At 44.8% G+C, this 14,070-nt stretch overlaps 1 protein-coding gene and 1 long non-coding RNA gene across 3 annotated transcripts in view; one reads left to right on the top strand and one right to left on the bottom strand.

Moving 5' to 3' along the window:
• The window catches only part of PRKAR1B (protein kinase cAMP-dependent type I regulatory subunit beta), a 100,383-nt gene that overhangs the window by 35,000 nt on the left and 51,313 nt on the right, over positions 1–14,070 (bottom strand). For both annotated transcript variants that reach the window (XM_063343908.1, XM_063343909.1), the window contains exons 5-6: positions 6,793–6,854; positions 5,983–6,029 (exon numbers count right to left, since the gene is read on the bottom strand). In XM_063343908.1, the coding sequence (XP_063199978.1) occupies positions 5,983–6,029; positions 6,793–6,854 (109 nt within the window). The remainder of the gene's footprint in view (positions 1–5,982; positions 6,030–6,792; positions 6,855–14,070) is intronic.
• On the top strand, positions 6,421–13,831 carry LOC134519551 (uncharacterized). Its single transcript, XR_010072250.1, has 3 exons — positions 6,421–6,508; positions 12,440–12,681; positions 13,253–13,831. It is a non-coding gene; the product is annotated as an uncharacterized LOC134519551 (long non-coding RNA).

Below are 14,070 nucleotides of genomic sequence, written 5' to 3'. Positions count from 1 at the left end.
ATAACTGTTGTCTTCTGGGGGGAAACCCATTGCACTTCCTTCTCTGCAAAGGGCTGAGTCAATCGTCAACTGTTGTCTCCACGATGAAGCTCAGGTGCCTTGACGGCACATTACAAAGCCATTCTGCCCTTTAACAGAGAGTTCAGCTCCACCATGGATCCCTTTAAAATACATTTTAAAAAAAAGAAGTAGAAAGGAAAGTAGCTCTGTTTGTAAGGTGTGGGAAGTAAAACTATTTTAGGCTGAGAACAGCTTATGAAAGCCAGTGTTACATGGCAGCAGCTCAGATGATCTTCCTCTTTATCCTAAAAAATGCTGGGCTGAGGTTTTGGCTCAGGCAGTTTTAGGCATTTATGAACTCTCGCCAAAGTGGCAAGTACATACGTGAATCCTTCCTAATCGTTACTTGACCTGCTGATCCCAGCTCCGTAATAGCTGGAACCTTCTTCTTTCATGCAGCTGAAGAGGATGTAGAACTGCAGATGCCCAAAGATGACCACGCCATCAGGACCACCCTCCTTCCACAGACCAAAAGTACTTTACATTGCTATTGTTTTCCATCACGTAGTATGAGCACTGCAACTTTTGAGGGGTTGAAAATCACCAAACTTGGTTCATTTCATTTTTTTTTTAGGAGGCAAATGGGAAAAATCTCCTGCAAACATCAGCAGTTCCTCTCTTCGTGGGCTGCGATGTACATAGGCGCTCACTGCGAGAGAGAACGCCGCCAGTCACACATGCTCAAAGCAAGAGCACCTTGGCCTCACTCATTTCGTGTTGTCTAGAGAAGCAGAAAGTAACCTCACCAGGAGCAGCAATACAGAGTTTTACTCTGAATATGGATAAGAACACCTATCTCTGAGCTTCACTGCCGTGAATTTACCTTTACTTTAATTTTTTATTGCCGATTTCAAGTTAACTTTTAGCATTTTTCTTTGCTGCCACTTTGGGATCTATGTGGACAATCTAATTTGTTCCAGGCACTGCAACTTTTAGATCTTAAATCCCCTCCCTCAGATCTGTTTGTAATAATTTGTGCTTTGTGTCTTGTCAAGCCTTAATATTTGTTACCCAAACATGAAGATGAGGTTTATTTATTCTTGGAAAAACAAGCGAGCCTTAGACATGAAGGGTATTTATATGCGGGTAGTTTTCTCAAAAAAAGCCAGGGCTTTATTTGTAGTATAAGTTTGCTTTTCTTAAATATAAATATACAAACTTGGAGACTGCCTTGAGAATCCTTAAAAATTCAAGCTGAAAACCTCCAAACTTTAAAATGTTCTGTTTCAAATTTCAAAAAGCATCCTTCTGAAATTAGAAAGATCATTAATGATGGAAGAATTCAAACCAAAAGCAATCTATGGAATCTAACCATAAAATATGACTAGTTTTAAAATCCAACAGCATTCTCGCATAAACCACCACGTAATTTTCATCTTTGTATATACAAATTAGACAGTTTGTACGTATGAATAAGGGCTTCAAGAAGATTTGACCTAAAATCAAAAGCTAATCTTATCTATTGTCCACTATATTCACATATAGCTCAACACATAGATTTATACAGAAAATACAGAACCTATTTAAGAAAAAATACTGAAAAGTTTTCGTTTTGAGTTTCACCATACTATAGCTCAGCTGATGTTGTTTTACAAGAAGAAAACCTGAGAATGACTGTCGAGAAAGTTGCTGTGACATTAAATAGAATGGGAAGTTGTTGGGTCTAAAAAAATACATCTGTTTTAAAAGGGTAGTCGACGGTGCTTTTTAAAGTAAAAAATGTGGGGTTGTAAGATTAAAATAGTAAACAGGAAGTCATTTTTATATTTAGAAATATGGCTTAGAGATTTTTGCAAGACACATACTTTAGCAGGTACTTTCAACATCTTTACTGGAAACCATAATTTAAGCTCTGCCGGCTACTTTTTGGCACACGTTCAGATTCGCCTGAGCAGAAAAGCTGCCGGTAGACAATTGACTTGGAAGACTCCAAACGTCATGCCACCTTCCACCTGGTATAAACTTCACCCACCTGCAGGGCCGGGTCAGGAGTTACCGATTCTCCTCAGCCCCGATGCGCTACGGAGGACGACCGTGACCGACAACGCTATAATGGCCTTTCCCACCCAACGCCAGCTGTGGGCAGAGTATTCCTGGTTTGTAGCATACAGAATATGAGAGGAAAACCCCAGCGCCTCCAAGACCTACCTTTTCTTGATTTCTATAAACCTTTCTTTTTCCATGTAAAAATTTGTGCCCTTCTCCCTCAGCCCACAGTCCCTGCTGAGCGTGGTGCCAACGGAAGGCTACTCAGTCTTCCTTGGCTGCCCATAGTAATACATCGGAAAGGTAAAGATACTTTATGTTAACGAGGCTTGTTTATACCCTAAGAATATCTGAGAGTTGAGGATAAAGTGTTATTATATTTAAAAGTATTTTGTTGTAGCTCTTATTTGACTCAGATTATTTTTAAGGGAAAATACTGGAATGCTCTTACTCTTTCGGGTGCCTATGGCAAAACTCCAACAGCAAATTACTTTTAAATGTTGCGTTTTTTTAAACTCAAAACACCACACAGCAATTTTGTTATTCTAGCTTTGTCGGTGGTTTCTGTTTGGTTTTAGTTGTTTGGTGGATAGACTACTTTATTTTCCAGTTTTGCCATGACTTTCTTCCAGGAGATGGGAATTTTATGATGGCAATTGTAACCTCCTTTACATGTATCTTTGCACGTGTACGGAAAACCTGGGCGCTTATCGGTCATTATGTTCTTGAAGTAAACTGCTTATTGAATCCATCAGCCCTGGTTACGCCCGCCACTCCTGTGCCCACTGGGGACACGATGCAGGCAGAGAGCCCGGCCAGGGGTTAAAAGCCGCCGTGCATATGCCAACGCCAGCTCAACTAGGCAGAAAATGCCTTCAGGCTTTAAGTCTCGGGGTCAATTGTCTACTCTCCAAGTCACTTTTTTTCTTGGAGAAGGGTGGAAGCGTGCCAAAAAACGTATCTGGCAAGGCTTAAATGAACAGCAGCTCGCTTACGAGCGGTCTGGACTTTCTTCAGACAACAAGGATTTTAGCACCGCTGCCCAGAAAGTGGGAGAACTCTTCTGGGGAGCACCACGTAGGGTGGGAGGGCGCACAGCCATGGGGGTGGGAGCTGCTGCCTCACAGCGGGGCGAGTTACTCCGCACGAACTGCCCGGTACAGGCTTCGTTCCGGGGGGGGACAGGCTCGTCTCCCTGCAGCTCCCCAGCAAAGGCACTCACCCCAGGCAGCTACCGGGGTGCAGTCGCAACTTGCTCCTGGATGAGCGAAGGTTTCTTGTGCCTTCCACAGCGTCTCGCTAAGAAATCCAGTGTGTGTTTTGGCTCAAGGTACAGGAGGGGCTTAGGAAGGAGCAAGCACCCAGCCGGGAGCCGGGGAGAGCAGGGGTGAGGAGCAGCAGGGCCAGGGAAGGGGATGCTGAAGGGGGAGTTGGTCACCGAAGAGTTTTGCAAGACTGAGAGGGGTCAGGAGCTTCGGCTGCTCCTGGAAGCAGCTCAGGCCAAATGACATCTCTTAATACTTGTTCGGATGGGTTTGTCCCACAGCTCATGTCAGAAAACTGTCCCTGCTTGAGCCTGAGAAGTGTCAGGATGATGTTATCGTGGATTGTCCGTTTTGATCTGCCCTGGCAGAGAGAGGCTGATTCTGGCAATTAGGGGAGCCGGGATTGAAAATGTTTGTCAAAGCGAAGTTGCCACCTGCTCAAAGAAACCCAGTTATTTCATTTATTGCTTAGAAAATCTGCTGTTGCAAGTCTCACAGACGAGGCAGGAAGAATTTATAACCTCTATCATACCTAAGTGACTGGAAGGCTGCAAACTACTCGGAATACAAAGAAAACTCCTGCCTTCAACTCTAAGAGCGCAAAACAAAGCTGTGCACCGCTGTGCTCTTTGGTTAGCGAAACAGGGAGTCCCACTGGATTGCTCACGTTCTTAAAGGCCCAGCAGGGCTCACGTAGCTTCTCAAATCAGGGATCTGGCATAAAATTTTCAAAAACACCTTAAAAAATAAAATGCAGCTTAAGAGCCTATGTGTAACTGTACTGCAGGGGCACTGGGAGGCCACAGTTAGTCACCGTGGTAGTTTTTCAGATTTTATCCCAAATCCTACCTCAGAAATCTCAAAGGCCCTTGAAATGTCCTGAGAAATGTAAGTTTACTCTGCGTAAGACTTTATTGAACTCAAGAAACCATCAATGCAAAATGATCTGCACTCTTGTGTCTTCTTGGGCTACTTGTGGTCAAGATGAAAGAATTTCAACTTTCCATAAAAAAACCCAAGGAGAACCTCTGATGTGCAAGGAACACGATGCAGTAAATGTGTTCCTGAGTAGATGCCAGGATATACCCGGGAAGGGAGCTAAGATGCCATCTTACCCAACAGAGAATACAGCAACTGGTGCTCGAAACAAGTCCTCCTTGGCGTCTGCAGAGCCATGGCCACCTCGGCCATCAGTGGCAGCCACCAGTTACACACAATCCACACAGCACTTTTTTATTTACCAGCAGACGCCCAGCTGGCTGGGCCCTGGGCATTTCTCTTCCCCGTTTTGTCACTGCTTTGTAAGACCAATATGTGCATATGGAAGATTCTCTTTTTTGCAATTAATTGCAATGGTTTTGCAGACTGTTTTCTCACGACATTCGGTCCCCCACCATCCCTGAGCCAAACGCTGAAGGAAGCTTTCCTAAAGGTTTTGAGGGAGGACAAATTATTTTTAAAGAGGATTAATCTATAACTTCAATGTGAGCATTTGCGTATGTTTGTGGGTCTGATTCAAAGCCAGTGAACTCATTAAGCTCGGTATCAGGCCCTAACCAATTATTTTAGAACTAAATTTTAGCACTGTTCTATAAATATTGCTCTTTTCTTTCGCGGCCCTGTGGATGTGGCACTGTTTGCTACTGAGAGGTTTGCCTGATAGGAACAGTGACTCAGACGGATTTCCTGAGGAGCCGCTTCCAGAGGCAGAGGCAGCGTGTGAGGTTTCTCAATTCCCAACAATACCAATTAGATGGTCTCCGGGCACAAACAGACTGCTAAAAAAAATAACTTTCACTAAAATAACCGTATGCCTCCTGCCCGGATTTAAAATAAATCACTTTCTTCTTTAAATAGGCCAAACAAAACTGATCTGGGCATCCGAAGAGCAACATTGCTGATGAGCGCGCCTGTCCCATCCGACAACTGTGGGTACGTCAGGTGTGTGCAGGAAATTCAGTCAAATGAGGAACTTGTAGCAAAACTGCAAAAGGACGAGTTTCATACAGGATAAAAATGATAAGAGGTGAATAGATTATGATTTCGGAGGCAGGTTCAGAAAGAAGCTTCTTTTCAAAGACTTGCTGATGAAACCGCCGCATACTCCTGTAAACATTTTGTGGTCTAACAGATCACTTTACACTTACAATAATCCTTGCTTTATTAATATGCTGCATTGTTCATATATTTGGACCTAATTTTAAAAGCAAATTAAGGTTCCTGAGATGAAACTCGCTGCCTCAGGCTGTATCTCAATTTGGTTGGGGGGGGGAAAAACCCCAACACATGAGCTAAGCTAACTGATTAAAGAAAATATTTTCCTTATGGTTGCTGTGAGCCCCGGGGTGCATTCCAGCACGGTGGCCTGCTCTGCCAGAGACTGCGCACCTCCGCCTGTGCTGAGGGTTGGGAAGATCATGGCATTTGCTCGGGTTTGATACCGTATTTCCCTGCTTGGAAGGGACAAATAAGCTAGGAGGTAAAACATGCCAATTAGAAAATTATGCACAAATGATTTAAGACAACAAAAGCAAAGTAATGAGACCAGTCCCATGAAATCTATTCCAAGGAGACAGAAGCCCAGCACATGGCTGGATCGAGCTGTGTGCCAGAGCATACGATTTTATTACGTAGCTTCAAAATAAATATTATACTGTAAGAGTGTACTCACATCCACCTCGCCTTGGTCTATCACATAGAAGTTGTCTCCTTCATCACCTGGAAGCAAAATACAAAAGGCGATTGTTTCCTGAAGGTCTGATAAACGATTCAATAACTTCCTCTCTCCATATTTAATCCTGTACATATTTGCACAGGTTTGTACTCCAGATTACCTAGGCAGAGATTCATTTTTCTGACACGGCCTTGCCTATTTGCCTTCATAAATCAAAATATCGCTATGACTTCTTCCTATTAATATCTTTCAATTGCATTAATTTATCTCTTTTAATTGAGTCAACACTTCATTCAGCGTGAGCACACAAGAGGCTTTAATGTAGCCCGAGGGTACCGCAGTCCTCCCCAGCGCGCTGCAGGCACGCAGGGAAGTTGCCAAGTGCGATAAGGACGATACAGCACAATGAGGTGTTGAATATTCCCAACAACCATAAAAATATTTTCCATCTCTAATTACTCTCAGCCAGGCTGTGCCACCCTTACGCATTCGGAGCGGTGCTTTACTTCCCGACTATCTTCAGGTAAGGAATGAGCATTTTAATTTGAAGCGCTATTTTTCTACATTTAACTGTAGCCCTTTGGAGCCCCGGGGATCTGCCAGCGCGGTTTTGTAGGAGATCCCCGCACACGTAGTGAAACACCCGCATCCGTGAACTTATGATAGAGCTGCACACTTAGAAGCTTTTGGAATACGGTTATTCTTCCTGTTAAGCAAAGAGGGAAGAATTCGCATCTCGCAGACAGAGAGCTGCAAACTGTACAATCTCAGCAAACATACGAGGGAAAAACCGAGGGGAAGAATTACCCTGTTGTATGACTGTTTCTCCAGCGATGTGTGTGACGGGGAACATGGCATCGAATATGTCACTGGAAAAGAAAAGAAACATTCGTTCATGAATCGGACCTATTTCTTATCTAGCCAGCAGACCTACCTTCATTGTTTCATTTAGCTTTCATTAACAGATTTTGCAGAAAAAGAAAAGGAAAATGTTAGTTGTAACTGGAAAGTGAGCCCCTGCTTGGCAAGAACTCAACGCAACTAGTTTGGCACAAGCTGTGGTTTAAAACCAAGTGAGACCGTGATTCAGTGCTTGCTATTTTGAAAGAACTCCTGAATTATACGCATATAGAGGCTGCTTCTTATAGCACGGCACAAACCAGCCAGCTTGAGCATTTTATTGTCTAAGCAGACAGATTTCAGCTTTTCAGCTGCGATCGGTATGTGTCAGGGCAGTAATTGCTAGATGCCGAAACGGGAGCTCTCCTCTTCCGAACATCTGGCCTCACATTTACAAGTAAAACCTGTTCCACAATAGGGAGCACGTTTGGAAAGGTAGATGGCTCTAAACGAAAGCAGCGTAGGAGCTGGCGAGAGACTGCGCTCACTTGCAGAAGAGGCCAAACTCTGCAAATCCGAGCGAGTTCCTCCTGAGAAGGGAATCTGACCGATGCTACAGAAACACCGAAGCTGCGGAAGAGCCTTGTGCTCGTTAATCACTGCTGAATACACACCTTACCGTGGTCTCCAGCTTACTGTCACATATCCTTAAAAGGCCAGGCAGAGCGGCAAGGACGGGAACGCACCCGGCACCACCACTGTGGGCAACCTGCCCAAAGCCAGTCCTTTGTTTATTGAGGGAGCCGGCAGGCTCCGCGGAGCCAGGGCTTCCTTTCCCCACGGCAGATTTTGGGGGACTTATTTTCAGAAGCACGAACCGCACCGAGACGGCGCTCCCCACCTCTCTTCCCCTTCCTATGCATCAGTCTCGAGGGCTAAAGGAAACAGCTCCCCGGCACAAACAAAAGGCGGCCAGGAGGAATTGTTCACTAGTCTCTTCCCTGCTCTGCTCTACGAATGGTCCGCCCAGGGACCACCCATGGCAGCGGCGAGATGGAACGCTGCACCCCGGAATGGAGCAAAGTCCTCCCAATCGAAACAGAGCGCAAACAGTGAAGAAACCTAAAATTTTCACCAAAATAGCCAGAAGATCAGCAAACAAACCCGTGCTACATTTCAGCGCCTTATATGGGAAATGCATATTGTAAAATCCCATTATTAGCTTATTTCCTGTTCAGCTGTTCCAGAATTTATTCAGGCTCAGTTCTAGGAAATGTTTCACTCCTAAGTTCAAATTGGTCATCTCTTTCCTCTTCAGCAGCCAGAACGTTTTGCTCGGTATGGCACCTCTGCGTCAGCACCACTTGTAGGAGAACTGGGAGGTTTCAAACCCGGCACCTCCTGCTGCTCTGCAGTACCTGCAAGGGATGCTCAGCCCATGATCTACAGTGAAATGATATATTTTACCCCCGTTGTTTCATCAGCTCCCACCACAGACAAACACCCCCAGCATGGACAAAAAGCCTGCTCAGAGGCTCTGCGGAGAAACCTCTTTCTCACCTAATTCTGAGCACCAATGCAGAGACATGCAATAAATTATTCTGAGAAGTATATGGCCTGTATTCTTAAATCCACCAAACTCATTTTTAATGATCTTCAATGGATTCAGCGTTTCTCCAGTTCAAGGGACTTCTGTGTTGGCAGAAGGCATAGGTCTGGTGCCGGCTGCGGAGCTGGTCCCAGTGCCAGCCCCTGGTGTCCTCCAGCTAAAGAAACGGGAGCTGAGGCTCTGATGGGATGGAGGAACTACCGCTGCCAAACTGGAACAGCCCCCAGGGCACCTCATGTCGATGAGGCAAGTCAAGCTGTCCTTCAGTAGCTCTGGGACCTGGAAGTTCAGCGTGAGGAGGCCCATCTGCCTCCCTGGGGCTTCCCTCGCCGAGCCCCAGGAGCAGCCCGGAGCCTGCAGGAGACGCAGGGGAGGAACAGGCCCTCTGCCTAGCCGAGAAGAAAGTCTTCAAGGCGATACATCCAAAAATAGGCACAACGCTGTGAATATCAATAACCAAACCAAAACGTGACTGTTTGAACAAACTTGGAAACCTTTTTCTTTTTTTTTAGTAGAAATACAGAGGAAATACCTACCCACTGTTTCACCTTTTCATCTTTGTTTTAAGGCTGTATTTTATTTATAACTTAACAATTGACTGTACAAACAGTGCCCAATAAATTATGTATAGCACTGCACCCTTCTGCAAAATGTTCCACATTTCACTGCTACAACACCTTTTAGTTTTACCAAAAAAACCTTCTTTAAAACTCTCAGACTAAAACTTCCAGCTGAGGGTGTAATGAGGCCAAAGCCTATTAGCAGCAACAGCGGGTTTACACTAATATTCTGCTGTGTAGCAGTGGAGCAGAATATTAGTGTAAATATTCTAGCATCCCATATATGATGTGTTTCAGCAAAGTCTTAATCTTATTAGACTAAGACTTGGATTTTTAAAGAGACCTTTGAAGGACATGTCATCAAACATTAGTCTAAAATACGTATGAACACACAGACCCACAAGGGACCCGAAGTCACGGCAATGTTGACTTACACCTCCAAAGAGAAACAAGGGCATATCTTTGATAAATAAATGTAAGGGATCAATAATATCATGACTGTCACTGGAAACACTTCGTCATGTTTCTCTTCTACTAGGAACTATTGTTGTTAATTGATACGGTTAGGCCAAGATTTCTCACAGTGATTAATGAGTCGGGGTGTTTCTGCTTTTGGATGCTCAATTTGCGATTCATTAAATCGACAGCTCTGAGATGGTACGGATCAGCAGGCAGCCTCAAAGCTTCTCAGCCTACAAGTCTGGCAGCCAAAAACTGGGACATCCAGAGTACCACCGAAGCAAGCCACCCTTCTGGGAATTATCATCTCCTAAAGTACCAAATGCTTAAGGTCCCTGTATGAAATATGGCTTCTGATTTAATTCAGACGAAGTGTAGAATCTGTTTTGAAAAATTTATCACTGTCTTTATTCGCAATGTCTGAAATAAACACACAAATGTCCCAAGGAACAACATGCCAAAATACTTCAAAAATTTGAAAAGTTTGCTCCTGACCCAAGCCAAAATCTGAATCTACAATAAGGAGAGATATTTTCCACCTCCCCAGTAAACGCCCGATGCTCCATATGCAGTTTCAGCCACGTGTCCTGGGTCTTTCTGTAGAGAAAACCAGTAAATCTTTAAATACTGAGTGAGTTAAGAAGTGGCACTCACTAAAGGCATAAATAATAAGGCCAGGGCCAAAAATATGACCCGTTGTTTTTTTCCTGTACCATGCACCTGGTTTTAAGCCGTTCAAAATGACCCTCTGATCATTAAAGTAAAAAAAACCCTTTACAAATGCAGTGCCGCAACCATCTCACCATCCAGCAAAGACTGTCGCCACCTTCTACAGCTTTGCAAAAGTAGGTCGTTGTATTTCTTGGGTTTGAAGGTTTTGTTAAATAATTAGGGCCAGACACACACATACAGATTCCTAATAACCAAAATTTTTTTTCAAGCACAAGCAGCTTTCATTCCAGTGTAAACAAAAAGCCAGAAAATCAGTAGTTAAGTCTTCACCCAACGCTGAACTACCATGATTTCATCTTCCCCCTGAGCCGAGCCGCGGGAACACCGCAGCCTCTGTCTTCCGCCCTGCGCCCGCCAGGACTTTTATGATTCTGCTGTAAACGAGAACCGCTCGGAGGGATTTCCTTATTTTGTCGAGAATGCATCGTTTGCCCCGTTTCCAGATGATTCAGGTGATGGAAGAAGACTCCAGAGCCCCAGCTCTGGTATCTCCGCTGTTGTTTCGTGAGGCTGTGCCCACGAGAGATGTGCTGCTCCCAGCACACCCCGGCAGCACCAGCGCTCGGAGGGCTCCTCCCCACCTTCTCCAGAGCCAAAGCTCTTGACAGGCTTTGTGGTTTTTTCACTGCTTCCCTGCCTGCTTCCAGAGGATCTGGATCTCTAGCTGATTACCCAGGGCACCTGAGTCAACCCTTTGTTCCAATCAGAAGGTATCAAGGGCAATTTTCAGCTTGGAAGTGTTGGGACTGTCCGTACCTGAATATCCATCTTTGAATCCAAAGGGAGACACTCAGCAGGACATCACTAACATTTTCCAGGGGGATTTCTGCACATTTAATTCCTTGTAGCTTTTTGCTAGCATCATTCAAAAACAAATTACAAGAAAAGGTTGTGAGCGGCACAGAACACAGAGCGAGCCGTTAACTAGTCCAACAAAGTGAAACCAAGAAATGCGTTTAGACACGAAATCTCTATCTATTCAATCAAAAAATACCATCTGTCTTCTTAGGGAATATCAAAATTTAAAAGACTTTTTTTTAAAAAGGTCAAAGATATCGAAGGCTTGCAGCAAGTTTTAACACATGAAGTTTCTTCCACGAGCGTACAGGAGAACTGCAAACCAGTGACGAGACCTGGAACCTCCGGGGCTGGTCCCCTGCCCTCGGCAAGGACTCCTGGCCGCCTCCCCAGGACCAGCCAGGTCCCTTTTCACGCAAAGAAGGAAAACTTCACTCGAATCAATGAGACCGCAGCTGCTCACACCAGCAGAGTCTGTCACAGTGACTGCAAAACAAATATGACGAAACACTTTGCTGATTGAATTCAGTAGCATTTTGTTGACCCCATTTGCCAAGATGCAAACGACTGGGCAAAGAGGAAGGCAGTAGAGAGGGCAGGGCCCAGGGCTCCTCTTTCTCACGAGAAAAAGGGAGTGATAAAAATAAATCATCTCATCTGCTTTTACACCGCGGCTGGTTGGAGTCAACGTAGAAGATGAGATAGACAAAAAAAAATAATGTGTGCTGTAGGTAATGTAGCACTGGGAACGGGCAACCGGGAAGAAGCTTGTTAAAACAAAGCGAGAGAAGGAGGATTCCAAGCACTTTCAGAACCAGACCATGGCAATGGCCAAAATAGGGAAACTATGTAAGACAATTTATCAGTTTCACAATCAGATTTCTTTCCAGCCCTTGCTGTGCTGAATGCATTGCAGGAGAGGAAAAAATGGAAGAGACAAAATGTATATGTGTTAGGCAAAAATGGAAAATCCTCGTTATACCTGCAGGTTATAATTTGTCAGAGTTCAATCGGAACAATTCCGTTGTGCAGGCAGACTCAGAAAGCCTTCAGTGTGTGCTCTGCCCACAGTTTCTCTCCTTTTGCTATCTCTCGAGCAAAACAAAGCGAGCCCTGTATTGTTGAGATTAGCTTTAAAAGACACGTAGCTGCTCCGGCAGATCCAGCAGAAGACACGCAGGGTTTTCTCGCAGGGAGGCTGCCCGAGCAGGAGGGTTCCAGTGCCTTAAACCTTCCCGACTTACGTACCTTTAAAGTTTAGTAAACATCACTGATAGCCACTCTGCCTTTCTTTAGCTGTAGCAATTATATCTGGGTACTATTTTAAGATGTCTGACCTTGGGGGGGTGGGGGTGTCTCTTCTGGTGCATGTCTAATATTTTCTTTTGATTCATTTCCTGAAAAGATAACAACTTTCTAGCAATTGTTCTAACGACCGCTTCTCCTGCTCTGTAAGGATGAAGAGCCCAGAATTTAAACCGACTGGCTTCAATTAACACCTAGGTAGTGAAGGAATAAATGCAGTATTGTACCACTGAATAAAAGGCGAGGGTCCATGCTGCGCGCAAGCGTAAGGCTTCCATCCACACTGCTCGCTCCCAGGAGCGCTGCATGGCAGGGCTGATGCACAATACGGAAACCACCCAGAAACAACTACTATTGTTCACCCACTAATGAGGATAAAAGCAATGCACGCAGGTAAAATAAAAGATTCCTTTCTAGAGGTATTTAAAACTAACAGCCCGGAGCTTACAGCTGCTATAATCAAATACGCGGTGTCGCAGGCGGGTACCTACGGGGGAGAGTCAGCACTGAAGCCTTAACGAAAACACCACCCATCTACTTCTGTTGGTTTGTTTTTCCTGTTAGGTCAGCAACAAATTAATTACAGCAGCATACAAAGCTATTAGCAATTGAGATTATTTAATTACTTCAGTATAACGGCCAATTTTTTAGGTATTATGACAATTAAGACATACATTAATTTTACTGTAATGACCGTGTAAGTCTTTGAAATCAGACATGAGAAGACATTCTGAATGGTAGGTTAAAATTAAAGTCCATGTCTAATTCCGTAACATTTATTAGGTCACAAGTCCACATAAATAACAGGCACGTGAAACAGAAAGAAATAAAAAATTGTCGTCTTCTATTTCTGTGAAGTATTTCCATTTTTACTGTTTTATGAAGTCCTTTCATAGGTTCATGACTTATTACACCAAATGAACTGAATGAAACTTTATGAGCAGAGCCTCAATTCATTTTACAGACTCTGTACGTCTTCGTGTCAATGGTTCACATCAGCTTCAACACGTTAACAGCAGTTTTCCAAGAGAAAGAGTGTGTGCCGAGACCTTCATCTGGAAAACCATCTGCCATGGCCAACTGCAACAAGCAGATGACGCTCTGAAAAGGTCCAGTCCTTGTGGCCCAAGAGTGACAGGGTCCAACCCCACACCCTCCCCAAGGCTTTCGCCTTCGCCTCTTCCTCCTGCCCACCCCTCAGAAGCACCATTTCATTGAAGTCATGCTGCCACGGCCCTGGTTGTACCACGTCTGTCCAAGAGACAGGGCTTGGTGGAAATGTAACTTAGGTCCATCCCTTACTATCATCTCTAGTGGACCTTTCACAGGGTTGAGGGAAGACCCAGCTAGTCCCAGTTGCAGACCCATCAGCCTTTTTGCGTAAGAAGCCCTGTGGCAAGGCACGCGATGGCTGCTGGGAGGTGGAGGAGGACATTACACAATGCCACATACCACGCTGTGTCTAACACACGGCATCCCTTCCAGCAGACCCAGCTGAACACAGGCCAGCTCTCCAGAGCCTCCCGCTGCAGACCAGTTTCAGACATTTTCATAGTTTGTAGTTCAAGGACAAGTGCAGACTGGGCTGTATCAACAAGAGCATAGCCAGCAGGTTGAAGGAATTGATTATTTCCCTCTGCTCAGCCCTTGTAAGACAGTCTGGAGTACCATGTCCAGTCTTGGGCTCCCCCACGCAAGAAAGACATTGACAAACTGGAGCCAGTCCACAGTGGCCACCAAAACGGTCCAAGGCCTGGGGCATACAGCAGGTGGAGAGAGGGT

The sequence above is a fragment of the Chroicocephalus ridibundus genome, chromosome 8 (assembly GCF_963924245.1).
Source record: "Chroicocephalus ridibundus chromosome 8, bChrRid1.1, whole genome shotgun sequence".
Lineage (NCBI taxonomy): Eukaryota > Metazoa > Chordata > Aves > Charadriiformes > Laridae > Chroicocephalus > Chroicocephalus ridibundus.
The sequence above is the reverse complement of the archived record's forward strand: the minus strand, read 5'-3'. Positions and strand labels throughout refer to the sequence as shown.